Source organism: Elgaria multicarinata, chromosome 3 (genome assembly GCF_023053635.1).
Source record: "Elgaria multicarinata webbii isolate HBS135686 ecotype San Diego chromosome 3, rElgMul1.1.pri, whole genome shotgun sequence".
NCBI classification, from domain to species: domain Eukaryota; kingdom Metazoa; phylum Chordata; class Lepidosauria; order Squamata; family Anguidae; genus Elgaria; species Elgaria multicarinata.
Window position 1 is genome coordinate 165427323 of NC_086173.1, and position 16135 is coordinate 165443457.

The 16135-nt window shown below is 45.6% G+C and overlaps 1 protein-coding gene across 1 annotated transcript in view; it reads left to right on the forward strand.

Moving 5' to 3' along the window:
* Positions 1-15672, forward strand: part of LOC134395744 (zinc finger protein 208-like) — a 59022-nt gene extending 43350 nt beyond the window's left edge. Inside the window, exons 9-11 of the mRNA XM_063121907.1 lie at positions 5094-5230; positions 12469-12595; positions 14126-15672. Coding sequence (XP_062977977.1) covers positions 5094-5230; positions 12469-12595; positions 14126-15672 — 1811 coding nt within the window. The remainder of the gene's footprint in view (positions 1-5093; positions 5231-12468; positions 12596-14125) is intronic.
* Positions 15673-16135: the final 463 nt, after the last annotated feature.

Consider the following 16135-nt stretch of genomic DNA (forward strand, 5'->3'; position numbering starts at 1 on the left):
GGGAGAATAGGGAAATCTCTAAAATTCGAGGAAGCTGCAAATGGAAGGTTCCTTTCAGATGTTGCAAAGCCCCGTTTGGTCTAACCCTGTTTAATTTGAAGGTTGGATTTACTTTTATTTGAAATGTCGTTACATCACGGGGGAGGTTGGCATCCCTTAGGGTTCCCAAATGAGCAGGCAGAAGTGTTTGGTCTTCAGATGTAGTGGGAGCGTCAGTGTGCGGCTGCAGTAAAGAAGGCAAACTCCATGTTAGGCATTATAAGAAAAGGAACTGAGACTAAAACTGCCAGTATCGTACTGCCTTTATAGAAATCGATGGTGCGACCAGACTTAGAATACTGTGTACAGTTCTGGCTGCCACACCTAAAAGAGGATATTATAGAGCTGGAAAAAGTGCAGGAAAGGGCAACTAAAGTGATGAAGGGGCTGGAGCATCTCCCCTATGAAGGAAGGTGACATCAGCTGGGATTGTTTATCTTGGAAAAAAGTAGGCTAAGGGGAGACATGATAGAGGGGTACAAAATGATGCACGGTGTGGAGAATGTGGACAGGGAGACATTTTTCTCCCTCTCTCAAAATACTAGAACCCGGGGTCTTCCCATGAAGCTGATTAGTGGGAGATCCAGGACAAATAAAAGGGAGTACTGCTTCACACAGCGCAGAGTTAAACTTTGGAACTCACCACCACAAGGTGTAATGATGGCCACCAATTTGGATGGCTTCAAAAGGGAGTTGGCTAAATTCCTGGAGGCAAAGGCCATCAGTGGCTACTAGCCCTGATGGTTGTGTGCTATCTCCAGTATTTGAGGCAGTAAGCCTGTGTGCATCAGTTGCTGGGGAACATGGGTGAGAGGGTGCTGTTGATAAAATTTATTTATTTATTATTTATTTATTTATTTATTACACTTATATACCGCTCCCATAGCCAGGGCTCTCTGGGCGGTTTACAGAAATTCTAAAAATTGAGGTAAAAACAAGTATACAAAATTTAAAACTCTAAAACACAGAACATACACACATAAAGCATTAAAAACCGATTAAAAACTAAACATGTGGGTAATTAGGATGTGCCGCCATATGCCTGGGCAAAGAGGAAAGTCTTAACCTGGAGCCGGAAAGATAGCAGCGTTGGTGCCAGGCGAGCCTTGTCAGGGAGATCATTCCACAGTCTGGGGGCCACCACCGAAAAGACCCTATCTCTCGTTGCCACACTCCGAGCCTCTCTCGGAGTAGGCACCCGCGGGTGTGAGGAGTTCCAGGCGGGACGTGCGCTTCCCAGCACGGCGGCTGGGGGGGACCCGGTGCTTGGGGGGGCTGAGCCTCCTGACTCTTGGAGCCGCGTGTCTTCCCGGCACGGCTGACGAGGGCCAGAGCTGCACGGGGCGCGCTGTAGGCCCCAATCAGCCTGCAAAGCAATCTTTAAAAGCCCTGCTTGCTCAGCTTTCTAAAAGCAATAAAGCTAGAGAGAATGGATGTTTCAGACCCTTTTTTAATAGGAGAGAGCCTTTTTGCATCTACCATGTTGCTTCGATTCTAAGACGCCATTGATTCTAAGACGCACCCCATTTTTAGAGCTGTTTATTTAGGGGAAAAAGTGTGTCTTAGAATCAAAGAAATACAGTATAGCAGGAGGTACTGTTGCCACTGTCAGAGTGGAGGTGTCCAAATCAAGCTGGGTGGTTCTTTTACCCATGCCCACAGGTATAGGAAAATGGCTCTATAGATCATTAGCTCATGGCTTCCTGCGTAACCACAACATATTTTTAAGACTGCAACTATTATTATTATTATTTATTTATTTATATAGCACCATCAATGTACATGGTGCTGTACAGAGTAAAACAGTAAATAGCAAGACCCTGCCGCATAGGCTTACATTCTAATTACTACTTTCACAACTCAGAGCTGATGTTGAAATCATGTCACAAGACGGTGTCAACACCGGCAGCTAGAGGGTGGAGTAAGATGTTTCCAAGGCAAGCTAACCGCAAAAGGAAACAGATGGAGATTTGATTCCTGTAACTACTGCAATACCCATTTGTGTATTGTTTTTCTAATCAGAGAAGTACTTGCACTCTGTACATGCCTAAATGCCTTCCTTCTCATTGGTTATTGTATCGCAGAACTGTATTATGATTGGTGGGAAGGTTCTGCCATTGTATCTGAGGGGAACTGACCCTATAAATATGTTAGCCTTTCCTGAAATGATTGGGCAGTTCCTCAGGTCTTCTTAGACTGTCACCCTGCAGTGCTGCTCGTAATAAACCTTCTAAAGTGAGAGAAATTGTGTCTTGAGAGTCTGTGACCACCACTCGGCGAACCACAGGGACCCGCCCTTTTGGGTCCCACCACAGAGGCTAATAGCTTGGAAAAAAGGAGGCTGAGGGGAGACACGATAGAGGTGTACAAAATGGTGCATGGTGCACAGAATGTGGACAGGGAGACATTTTTCTCCCTTTCCCATGACCTACTGGGGTCAATCCCACGAAGCTGAGTGGTGGGAGATCCAGGACAAATAAAAGGAAGGACTTCTTCACACAGCGCAGGGTTAAACTACGGAACTCACTACCACAAGATGTAGTGATGGCCACCAATTGGGATGGGAATTGACCCCTCCAGGGTCAATTCCTGGGGGAGAAGGCTATCCATGGCTACTAGCTTTGTGCTATCTCCAGTATGCAAGGCAGTAAGCCTGTGTGCACCAGTTGCCAGGGAACATGGGTGGGAGGGTGCTGTTACACCATGTCCTGCCCTGGTCGACATCTGGTTGGCCACTGTGTGAACACAGTGCTGGACTAGATGGACCCTCGGTCTGATCCAGCAGGGCCCTTCTTGCGTTCTTACTTTGGTGCGGAGAAATCTGGCTGTGCCACTGCCTGCCACGACCTCTTTGCCTTTTGAGGAGACGCTACAGCAGCGCCAGTTAAACTCAAGGCCATACCACCACTCCCGTGTTTAGTTGACCGGCCTCCTCTCCTGTCCCAAATCTTGCCTATGTGGCTGCAAACTGGAAGGAGAAATTGAACTGGAGAAGAGAAGATTGAGGGGAGACATGAGAGCACTCTTCAAATACTTAAAAGGTTGTCACACAGAGGAGGGCCTGGATCTCTTCTCGATCCTCCCAGAGTGCAGGACACGGAATAACGGGCTCAAGTGACAGGAAGCCAGATTCTGGCTGGACATCAGGGAAAACTTCCTGACGGTTAGAGCAGTACAGCAATGGAATAAGTGACCTAGGGAGGTTGTGGGCTCTCCCACACTAGAGGCCTTCAAGAGGCAGCTGGACAACCATCTTTCAGGGATGCTTTAGGGTGGATTTTTATTTATTTATTTATTTATTTATTTGTTACATTTCTATACCGCCCAATAGCCGGAGCTCTCTGGGCGGTTCACAAAAATTAAAACCATTCAAAGTATAAAACAACAGTATATCCTGCATTGAGCAGGGGGTTGGACTCGATGACCTTGTAGGCCCCTTCCAACTCTACTATTCTGTGATCTGACAGGAGTAGCCTTGGTTGCCCTTCTCAAAATGATGTCATCACTAGAATGGGGTGGGGGGGAGCTGATGCCCATAGAGTGCAATGCTATACATGTATAGACCAGGGGAGGGGGGAACGTGCATAGGATTGCACTGTAGGGTTTCTACTACAACTCCCAGAAAGGGCCGATGGACGGGGATTGTGGGAAGTGTAGTCTAGGGTGACCTTATGAAAAGGAGGACAGGGCTCCTGCATCTTTAACAGTTGCATAGAGAAGGGAGTTTCAGCAGGTGTCATTTGTATTTATGGAGAACCTGGTGAAATTCCCTCTTCCTCACAGCAGTTAAAGCTGCAGGTGCCCTGCCCTCTTTTAAGTGTGGTCATTCTAGTATAGCTCCTGCACTTTAACTGTTGTGATGAAGAGGGAATTTCACCAGGTTCTCCATATATACAAATGACACCTGCTGAAATTCCCTTTTCTATGCAACTGTTAAAGATACAGGAGCCCCGTCCTCCTTTTCATAGGGTCACCCTAATGTAGTCCAAAGCATCCGCCTTAGGAAATTCAGAGGAAGAAAACTGAGTTGTAAGCAAGAAGAACCGGCCGACCAGGCGTCTCCCTTTCGGGGCTTCTGAGCCGAGGGTGGGGTGGGTGGGTAGGTGGGGGTTTGGTGCTGTCTTTCCCCCCTCCCCTGCAGACGGAAGTTTCCCTTCCAGCTTGTCCCCCCCCCCTTTATTTTTGGGAGACAAAAGCAGCAGCCAGGAAGGAGCTCGCGGAATCCTTGCTAAGATTCAATGCAGGCAGCTGAAAGGTTTGCAAGGGAAGCAGGGAGGGGAGGGGAGGGGAGAAGCGAGGGGGGAAGCGGGGAGGGGAGAAGCAGGGAGGGGAGGGGAGAAGCGAGGGGGGAAGCGGGGAGGGGAGAAGCAGGGAGGGGAGGGGAGAAGCGGGGGGGGAAGTGGGGAGGGGAGAAGCTGGGGGAAGTTTGGAGGGGAGAAGCAGGGAGGGAAGTGGGGAGAGGGGAAGCAGGGAGGGGGGAAGCGGGTGGGGAGGGGGGAAGCGGGGGGGAAAGTATGGAGGGGAGAAGCAGGGAGGGGAGGGGAGAAGCGGGGGGGAAGTGGGGAGGGAAGAAGCGGGGGGGAAGTTTGGAGGGGAGAAGCAGGGAGGGAAGTGGGGAGAGGGGAAGCAGGGAGGGGGGAAGCGGGTGGGAAGTGGGGAGGGGGGAAGCGGGGGGGAAAGTATGGAGGGGAGAAGCAGGGAGGGGAGGGGAGAAGCGGGGGGGAAGTGGGGAGGGGAGAAGCTGGGGGAAGTTTGGAGGGGAGAAGCAGGGAGGGAAGTGGGGAGAGGGGAAGCAGGGAGGGGGGAAGCGGGTGGGAAGTGGGGAGGGGGGAAGCGGGGGGGAAAGTATGGAGGGGAGAAGCAGGGAGGGGAGGGGAGAAGCGGGGGGGGGAAGTGGGGAGGGAAGAAGCGGGGGGAAGTTTGGAGGGGAGAAGCAGGGAGGGAAGGGGAGAAGCGGGGGGGAAGTGGGGAGGGGAGAAGCGGGGAGGGGAGAGGAGAGGAGGGGAGAAGCGGGGAGGGGGAGGCACTTTCCACCCCTGCTCCCTCCCATGGAGAACTGAGCTCTGTTCCTAGAGAGGCAGGAAATCTTAACAGTGGGAGGAGGAGGAGGAGGAAAGGAAAGGAAAGTGGTGGGCTGAGATGGGGAGGCGTCGTGGGTGCTGCAGATACGTGGATCGGACGATGCAAAGCGGTAAAGGTGCAAGGTTGGGGTGATGGAAGGGGGCGGGCAAGGAGCTGGTTTCCTGGAAGGAAGGATTGGTGGGGGAAAGAGGGAAGAACAACACCCCCCCCACACACACCTCTTTAACGCCCTCCTGGGAATCGGGGGCTGATCCATGCAAGCCAGCTGCAGAGAGCTACGTGGGTTTCTATTGCCTGCTCTTCTCCGAAGCACCCCACGCGCGGTCAGCCCAGTCCGGGTGGGATACGGGGTCGGGGGCGCCCCGGTGCAGAGGAAGCAGCCTTGCGTTGGGGAGGGGAAGAAGCAGCACTCCCGAACAACAAATGGAAAAATAAGCAGCCACGCTGATCCAGCCCCTGCCCCCAAATGTCATTCTCCCCATGGCACGATTTTCTTGCCCTCCCCTGGGGAGCGGAGGTGCCCTGGGGCAGAGGTGGAGGACAGTTGCCCTTGGGTGGCCTTCATCAAGGGTGACACTATGAGAATCATAGAATCATAGAATAGCAGAGTTGGAAGGGGCCCACAAGGCCATCGACTCCAACCCCCTGCTCAATGCAGGAATCCACCCCAAAGCATCCCTGACAGATGGTTGTCCAGCTGTCTCTTGAAGGCCTCTAGTGTGGGAGAGCCCACAACCTCCCTAGGTAACTGATTCCATTGTCATACTGCTCTAACAGTCAGGAAGTTTTTCCTGATGTCCAGCCAGAATCTGGCTTCCTTTAACTTGAGCCCATTATTCCGTGTTCTGCCAAACCAGGGCCGAATAGAGAGGAACCAGTATCTCACATGATTTGGAAGCTATACTTCTATTAATGCAGCCCAAAATAGCATTTGCCTTTCTTATAGCCATATCGCACTGTTGGCTTATATTCAGCTTGCGATCTACAACAATTCCAAGATCCTTCTTGTTTGTAGTATTGCTGAGCCAAGTATCCCCCATCTTGTAACTGTGCCTTTGGTTTCTATTTCCTAAATGTAGAACTTGGCATTTATCCCTATTAAATTTCATTCTGTTGTTTTCAGCCCAGCACTCCAGCCTATCAAAATCACTTTGAAGTTTGTTTCTGTCTTCCAGGGTATCAGCTATCCCACCCAATTTTGTGTCATCTGCAAATTTGATCAGCGTTCCCTGCACCTCCTCATCCAAATCATTAATAAAAATGTTGAAGAGCACTGGGCCCAGGACTGAGCCCTGCGGCACCCCACTCGTTGCCTCTCCCCAGTTTGAGAAGGTTCCATTGATAAGCACTCTTTGAGTCCGATTCTGTAGCCAACAGGGCTCCTGTATCGTTAACAGTTGCAACCATTAAAGCTGCAGGAGCTATGCTAAAGTGACCACATACAAACGAAGGCAGCTTTAATGGTTGTGAGAGAGAGGGGATTTCACCAGATGCTGCCTGCATAGCAATGACACCTGCTGAATCCCCTTTTCAATGCAACTGTGAAAGATACAGGAGCCCAGTCCTCCTTTCCATAGGGTCACCCTACTTTCATCTCAAAAGACCACCCTCAGTTTCCCTCCTGTTAGTGGAGGGGTGAGGAGGGGCACTGACATTCTCACATTCACCAGCTTAATAAACCACTTTGAAACACCTGGGTAAACAAATAGGTAACCCCACCTGGCACCAAAAAGAATATGTGGTTGGCAGCGTTTCTATGAGGCAGGTGGTGTGGGCCACAATCCGTGCACTACAACGGAGTGGACGCTCTCCCTTGTCACATAATAGACCATGGAGACTCAGTGAAGGGCGAAGTACTTCGGATATTTGATAGGTTGATTTATTTGAAAGAAGTATGTAAGAATTTTCCTTTAATATTTCTAATAAAGTGAGCAATAGTCCATGAAAACTTATTTTACTTCTTTCTTTCTTTATTTATTTCATTTTTGTACCGTCCAATAGCCGAAGCTCTCTGGGCGGTTCACAAAAATTAAAACCATCATATAACAACCAACAGGTTAAAAGCACAATTACAAAATACAGTATACAAAGCACAACCAGGATAAAACCAAGAAGCAAAATTGATATAAGATTAAAATACAGAGTTAAAACAGTAAAATTTAAATTTAAGTTAAAATTAAGTGTTAAAATACTGAGAGAATAAAAAGTTCTTCAGCTGGCGACGAAAGGAGTACAGTGTAGGCGCCAGGCGGACCTCTCTGGGGAGCTCATTCCACAGCTGGGGTGCCACAGCGGAGAAAGCCCTCCTCCTAGTAGCCACTTCCTAGTGCCTCACTTCCTTTGGCAGGGGCTCACGGAGAAGGATTATCTAGATCCATTTCAATCGGGTTTCAGGCCTGGTTTTGGAACGGAAACTGCCTTGGTCGCCCTGTGGGATGACCTCTGCTGGGAGAGACAGGGGTAGTGCGACCCTGTTGGTTCTCCTGGACCTCTCAGCGGCCTTCGATACCATCAACCATGGTATCCTTCTGGATAGGTTGTCTGAGTTGGGAGTGGGAGGTACTGCATTGCAGTGGTTCCTCTCTATTCGGCCCTGGTTAGGCCTCATCTTGAGTATTGCGTCCAGTTCTGGGCTCCACAATTCAAGAAGGGCGCAGACAAGCTGGAGCGTGTTCAGAGGAGGGCAACCCGGAGGATCAGGGGTCTGGAAACAAAACCCTATGAAGAGAGAGTGAAAGAACTGGGCATGTTTAGCCTGGAGAAGAGAAGATGGAGGGGAGACATGAGAGCACTCTTGAAATACTTGAAAGGTTGTCACACAGAGGAGGGCCAGGATCTCTTCTTGATCCTCCCAGAGTGCAGGACACGGAATAATGGACTCAAGTTAAAGGAAGCCAGATTCCAGCTGGACATCAGGAAAAACGTCCTGACTGTTAGAGCAGTGCGACAATGGAACCAGTTCCCTAGGGAGGTTGTGGGCGCTCCCACATGAGAGGCCTTCAAGAGGCAGCTGGACAACCATCTGTCAGGGATGCTTTAGGGTGGATTCCTGCATTGAGTGTTAAGTATATGAAAAGAAATACTTGCTTAGTCATTAAAATTGTGTGTGTATGGCTATCTCAGGGTTAAACAGAGAAAGTCTATCTGTGGGCAATTACCTTGAGATAGAGGCTGTTCTGGGAACCTTGCCAAGTTTCTAAGTTAGCCTCATCACAGCTGTATGTAATGTAGATAAGAATTGTGTAAGATGTGTATATAGTTTCTCACTTGTGTAAAATGGAACTGATCACTGCTTACTGATCACTGCTCTATGATCACTGCTCTCTGTGTATGCCTCAGTGTGCTGATCTGAACTGATCTGAATTGAACTGCACAGAAGCCTGAAGGAAATAAACCAGCTCTGCTGTGTAAGACCTGCGTGATGTGTGTTTGTTTTCTGAGCACAAACAGAGTTCCAGAAGGAGAAAAGTTCTGGCAATAACCCAACAAAGGTTATGGGCCCAGTCCAGTCCAGGAAGCCTACGCCAGCCTAATCCAGGCAGAAGAACCAGAACTTGGTGGGAACGGTGCAGTATCAGAACCAGAACCAGGAGTCTGCTAAAACAGAAAACTGTTGATGAAGGAAGACATCAAGCTAAAGCCAGTGCTGCAAAGTGAGGAAGAATCTCAGTCGGCTGACTCTGAGGAGGACTCTGAGCAGGAGGACGGTGAGATACCAATTCCTAAAGCAGAGGAAATGGCAGGAGCTAATATGTCTGGTTTGCATCAATTGTTGGAAAAGCTGAATGACTCTAACTATGCATTATGGTCTTACAAAATGCAAATGTATCTGATTCAGGCTGAACTGTGGTATGTAGTCACAGAGGATCCACCAGATAGAGCAGATCCACAGAATGCTAAATGGTTTAAGGACGATGCAAAAGCAATGGCAGTTATTGCATTAGCTGTGGAAGACTCTCAGATTTCCTTCATTCAGTTTTTGAATACATCAAAAGAGTGCTGGAATGCGCTACAAGCTGTATATCAAAGAGAAACAGCGGGCAGTAAAGTAATTCTAACCCGGAAACTGTATGGAATGAAGCTGAAACCAGGGGAGTCTATGTCAAACCATTTGAAAAGCATGAGAGAAATCTTCAATCAACTCAGGGCACGAGGGATGGAGTTTACAACTATACACCAAGTCTATGTGATTTTGTCAAGCCTTGATTCATCGTACGACGCGGTTGTCACCATGATGGAAAGTCAAGAGGAGAAAAATTTAACCCTCGAGTATGTAGCTGGAAAACTACTGGAAACCTATGAAAGAAGACAAGCTTCAAAACAACAGAGCCTTAAACATCCTGTGGCTGAATTTCAACAAAGCCATAAATCTTCTGATGTGGTGGCTGCATTAAAGGCAAGGAAATGCTTTAACTGTGGTTCCACAGAACACTTAAGGCGGGATTGCAACAAGAAGAAAAAGCTGTTGACAGCAAAGTGGAGAGAAGAAAACAACATGAATGAAACTGAATCAACAAAGAAGTGTCTTCTAGCAAGAGTCAAAGAGACAATGAATCCTTGGTTTTTGGACTCTGGGGCTTCAATAAGTATGGCAAAAGACAAACTTTCATTTGTAACCTTGGAAACTTCTACTTCAGAGCAAAAGTGTGTTACCCTTGCAAATGGAATAAAAATCCAGATTTGTGGTGTGGGTAATGTATATTTTGATTGTCTGGGAGTTGAACTACAAAGTGTTTTATATGTACCAGAATTAGAAACAAACCTTCTAAGTGTGTTTCAGTTAACAGAAATGGGGTATGAGGTTTGTTTTACTGAAGAAAATTGTACTATAAAACAGGGAAACAAGGTGTGTGTGCAGGGAATAATGAAAGAATCTTTGTATGTGATTAATACTTGTACAGAAAATGAAGTTGTAGCCAGCAAAGTCACAACAAAAACAATAGCCAATTGCAAACCACACCAAGAGTGTATCCATTTAACTCATAAAAGGTTTGGTCACGCTAACTATAAAACAATTTCTAAGATTCCAGAATTGTGTGAAGGGGTGAAAATCAAACCATGTTCTAACTATGTAGAATGTAAGGTATGCAGTGAAACCAAGTGTCATAAGTCAAACATTCCAAAACATAGTGAGAGAACAACAAAAAGAATTTTTGAATTAATTCATGCAGATCTTGCAGGTCCTTTTGAGACAAGTCAAGGAGGAAACAGATTTTTCTTGTCTATTGTTGATGATTACAGTAGATTTGGATTTGTGTATGTGTTAAAACAGAAGAGTGAAACTTTTGGAAAGTTTAAAGCCTTTGTTAAGTGGAGTAAAAATAGATTTAAAGAACCTATAGCTAATCTAAGAACGGACCGGGGAGGTGAATTTCTTAGCAACCAATTTAAAAAATTCCTCAGTGATGAGGGTATACAACATGACCTTACTGCTCCATATTCACCATTTCAAAATGGAGTTGCAGAAAGGAAAAACAGAACCTTGCAGAACATGTTAAGAGCTCTATTGAAAGAGTCAGGATTGTCTAATCTGTTCTGGGCAGAAGCTTTGTCCACCTCAAATTATTTGTTAAACAGGCTTTACCACTCTGTACATGAAAAAACTCCATATGAAATGTTTTACAAAAGAAAACCTAGAGTGTCACATATAAGGGTTTTTGGAAGTAAATGTTTTGCTCATGTTCAGAAAGAAAACAGACCAGGAAAGCTAGCTCAAAGAGGTTTGGAATGTAAACTGTTGGGATATGATACACAAACAAAAGGCTATCGTTTGTGGTCTCCATATCACAAAAGTGTAATTGTGAGCAGAGATGTAGTTTTTCATGAACAAATGCAGGAAACAAAACAGTATGTAAGTTTGCCTGTAGAACAGAAAGCTGTAGAAACAGAAGAAATTCCTGAACAATCTCAGCAAGAGAGGGAGGGGGAAGAAACTGTAGAGGAGGAAACTATGCCTGTAACTATGCCAAGACGATCAGAAAGGGAACGCAAAGCTCCAATTCGTTACTCAGATGAATACCAAAGCAAACAGGTTTCTCATAGAGCTTTACTAATAGCCTATGAACCTACTTCATTTGAGGAAATTCAGGAAATGGAACCTACAGAAGCTCAGGGCTGGCATGAAGCAATGTCAGAGGAAATCAGAGCAATGGAAAAAAATGAAACGTGGGAGCTAGTACCTTTACCTGAAGGTCGTAAAGCCATTACCTGTAAATGGGTATTCAAAGTAAAACAAAATTGTGTAGCAACCTCTAGTGCAGAAGCAGAATATATCAGCTTATCTCTGGCTTGTAATGAGATTGAGTGGTATAAACAATTATTTGCTGATCTAAGGTTGGAAATTGAGACACCAGTAACCATATTTGAGGATAATCAGGCATGTATTAGTATGGCTACATCTGAAAAGTGTAAACCAAGAACTAAACATGTGGATGTTCGTTATTCTCATGTGAAAGATATAATTCAGAAGGGCTGGATTAAGCTTGAATATTGTCCATCTGAAATGATGTTGGCTGATTTATTCACAAAACCAGTATCAATGGTAAAACACAAAGAGATGCTTTTAAAGCTGGGTCTCAGATTGTAACACAATTTAAACAACATGCGCAAGAGGAGGACTGTTAAGTATATGAAAAGAAATACTTGCTTAGTCATTAAAATTGTGTGTGTATGGCTATCTCAGGGTTAAACAGAGAAAGTCTATCTGTGGGCAATTACCTTGAGATAGAGGCTGTTCTGGGAACCTTGCCAAGTTTCTAAGTTAGCCTCATCACAGCTGTATGTAATGTAGATAAGAATTGTGTAAGATGTGTATATAGTTTCTCACTTGTGTAAAATGGAACTGATCACTGCTTACTGATCACTGCTCTATGATCACTGCTCTCTGTGTATGCCTCAGTGTGCTGATCTGAACTGATCTGAATTGAACTGCACAGAAGCCTGAAGGAAATAAACCAGCTCTGCTGTGTAAGACCTGCGTGATGTGTGTTTGTTTTCTGAGCACAAACAGAGTTCCAGAAGGAGAAAAGTTCTGGCAATAACCCAACATTGAGCAGGGGGTTGGCCTCAATGGCCTTGTAGGCCCCTTCCAACTCTGCTATTCTATGATTCTATGATCATCCTCTCCCAACTTGTTTCAGGCACTATTTGGAACTCAAGTCCCTTGTAAGGAAGAGAGAAAAGCAACCACCACCACCACTAATCTGTAATTAAAGATTCATCGTTTTGCGTTTTTTGGTGATTTCTCCATAGCAGTGTTTTTCTGTTTGCTTGCATATTGCCAGGAGTGCAGCACAATCACCCAGAGCTTTGCTGAGCAGAAAAGCTTTTTCTTTCTTCTTTTCCCAGGATTTCGTGGCCTTTGAGGATATGTCTGTGCATTTCAAAGAGGACAAGGAGGCTGTGCTGGACCCAGGCCAAAGGCCGCTGGATGAAGAAGTCATGCTGGAGAATTATGGGAATGTGGCTTCGCGGGGTAAGGAACCCTGCCTCTTTCTTGAGAACATAAGAAGAGCCCTGCTGGATCAGACCAAGGCTATAGCTAGACCTAAGGTCTATCCCTGGATCATCCAGGGGTCAAACCTGTTCATCTAGGGCCATAGCTAGACCTAAGGTCTATCCCTGGATCGTCCAGGGGCGAACCCTGGATGATCCCAGGAGAAACCTTAGGTCTAGCTGTGGCCCAAGAGTCTCTCTGGTTCAGCACTCTGTTCACACAGTGGCCAAACAGCTGTCAACTATTTATTATTTTCATTTTACTTAAAAACATTTTTATAGCGCCACCTTGCCATTTCTGGCATCCTGGCACTTTACAATAAAACAATTTCCATTAAAAGGCACTCACAAGCAGGACATGGTGCAACAGCATCCTCCCATCCATGTTCCCCAACAACTGTTTTACATAAGGCTTACAGCCTCTGATACAGGATGTAGCACACAGCCGTCAGGACTAGTAGCCATTGAAAGCCTTGTCCTCCAGGAATTCATCCAACCCCCTTTTAGAGCCATCCAAATGGATGGCCATCACGAAATCTTGTGGTAGTGAGTCCCAGAGTTTAACTCTACACTGTGTGAAGAAGTCCTTCCTTTTATCTGACCTGAATCTACCACCCATCAGCTTCATGCAATGACCCCACTGGGTTCTAGTATTATGAGAGAGGGAGAAAAATGTCTACCTAGCCATATTCTTCATAGAATCATAGAATAATAGAATAGCAGAGTTGGAAGGGGCCTGCAAGGCCATCGAGTCCAACCCCCTGCTCAATGCAGGAATCCACCCTAAAGCATCCCTGACAGATGGCTGTCCAGCTGCCTCTTGAAGGCCTCTAGTGTGGGAGAGCCCACCACCTCCCTAGGTCACTGGTTCCATTGTCGTACTGCTCTAACAGTCAGGAAGTTTTTCCTGATGTCCAGCTGGAATCTGACTTCCTGTAACTTCAGCCTGTTATTCCATGTCCTACACTCTGGGTGGATCGAGAAGAGATCCTGGCCCTTCTCTGTGTGACAACCTTTGAAGTATTTGAAGAGTGCTCTCATGTCTCCCCTCAATCTTCTCTTCTCCAGGCTAAACATGCCCAGTTCTTTCAGTCTCTCCTCATAGTTCTTTGTTTCCAGACCCCTGATCATCCTGGTTGCCCTCCTCTGAACACGCTCCAGCTTGTCTGCATCCTTCTTGAATTGTGGAGCCCAGAACTGGACGTAATACTCTAGATGAGGCCTAACCAGGGCCGAGTAGAGAGGAACCAGTACCTCACGTGATTTAGAAGCTATACTTCTATTAATGCAGCCCAAAATAGCACTTGCCTTTCTTGCAGCCATATCGCACTGTTGGCTTATTTTCAGCTTGTTAGAGAAGCATCTAATTGATCTGGATCTCCTATTTTGATACCAGTTTTGTTGATGTCAAAATAAAGAGGAGCTAATTGGTCTTGATCATTGATCAGACCCTCAGTTTCTAGTCTGAAGTCCTAACACAATTTTCTGTTTCTTTTCTCCCGCAAAACAGATGATGGGAAAGAGACAGGAATTTATAGAAAACCATGTGTGGTGTCATTGGAAACAACCAAGGACAATGTTAGAGAACATACACCTGGAAATCAAAGCAGACAAAAGAGGTATAAAGGAAACCAATCAAAGAAGAGTAGGAAAAAATCCTCTACTTCTCAGGTTACTGATGCCTACGATATCCTGAACCCAGAAGATCACAAAAGGAAGAGAAGGAGCAAACGTCCAGTATGGGGGAAGATATTCACAGATGAATCAACTTTAAATAGTCATTCCAAAATTCACACAGGAGAAAAAAAACATAAATCCATAGAGTGCGGAAAGATCTGTAGAAGTGCCCAAGAAAAAAACCAAACAGGAGAGAAACCTTTTAAGTGTTTGGAGTGTGGAAAGAGATTCACTCGAAGTTTTCACCTTACCATACATCAAAGGACCCACACGGGGGAGAAACCATATACATGCATGGAGTGTGGAAAAGGTTGCAGCAATATTGGAAGCCTCAAAAGACATCAGAGAACCCACACAGGAGAGAAACCATATACATGCATGGTGTGTGGAAAGAGATTGAGTGATTGTGGAAGTCTTACTATCCATGAAAGAAGCCATACAGGAGAGAAACCATATAAATGCATCGAGTGTGAAAAAGGCTTCAGCAATAGTGGAAGCCTTAAAAGACATCAGAGAATCCACACAGGGGAGAAACCATATCAATGTGTGGAATGTGGAAAGAGCTTCAGTTTGAGCACTAGCCTTGCTTTACATCAAAGAAACCACACAGGGGACAAACCATTTAAATGTTTGGAATGTGGAAAGAGCTTTATTCGGAGTGTACACCTCACTGTACATCAAAGAACCCACACAGGGGAGAAACCATATAAATGCCTGGAGTGTGGAAAGAGCTTCACCCAGAAGGGAAACTTTAATTTCCATCAAAGGAACCACACTGGAGAGAAACCATTTAAATGCCAGGAATGTGGACAGAGCTTCAGCAGTAGTGGAAGCTTTACTTTTCATCAAAGAACTCACACAGGGGAGAAACCATATCAATGTAAGGAGTGTGGCAAGAGCTTCAGCACTAAGGGAAACTTTCATGCACATGAAATAACCCATAGAGACGAGAAGCCATATAACTGCATCGAGTGTGGAAAAAGTTTCAGTCAGAAGAGAAACCTTAAGATGCATCAGAAAACCCACACAGGGGAGAAACCATATAAATGTACGGAGTGTGGGAAAGGCTTCTATGTGAGTTCAACCCTTATTTTACATCAAAATACTCACACAGAGGAGAAACCCTTTAAATGCTTGGACTGTGGAAAGAGCTTCAGTACGACTGCTGACCTTAGTTTTCATCAAAGAACCCATACAAGGTTGAAACCATTTAAATGCATGGAGTGTGGAAAGAGCTTCTATCAGTCATCACACCTTAGGGTACATCAAATAACCCACACAGGGCAAAAACCATATGAATGTTCTGAGTGTGGAAAAGGTTTCAGTGATAGCAGGAGACTAAAATCACACAAAAGCATTCATATAAGAGAGAAACTATAGAAATGCGGGAAGAGCGGCAAACTCCATACAAGCCTTGAGGATTGTCAAAGGATCGGAGCATGTCCAAAGCTTCAGTCAGAAGGAAAGCGGAATTTCCATCAAAGAACCCACATGGAACCAACCATATAAGCTCATGGGATGTGGAAATCTTTTCAAATCCGTTTTGATTGGTTCAAATGTGTATGTGCCTGTACTAAAACTAAAGTAAGAACGTGAAGGTATCTGTGACGTCTTGTACTTCTCGTCTTATCAATCAATCTTTATTGCTTGTTAGCCAACTAGGCCAATTGCAAACAGATAAAATAGTAGCAAAATAACATATTAACATAATAACATAATAGCATGTCCATACACCATCTCACCGCAATCAGAAGAATAACACAAGATAATAATATAAAACTGATAGTAGGCTCAATTGCAGTACCAGTACTGGCCCGCATGTAATCTCAGATTAGTGAAATTT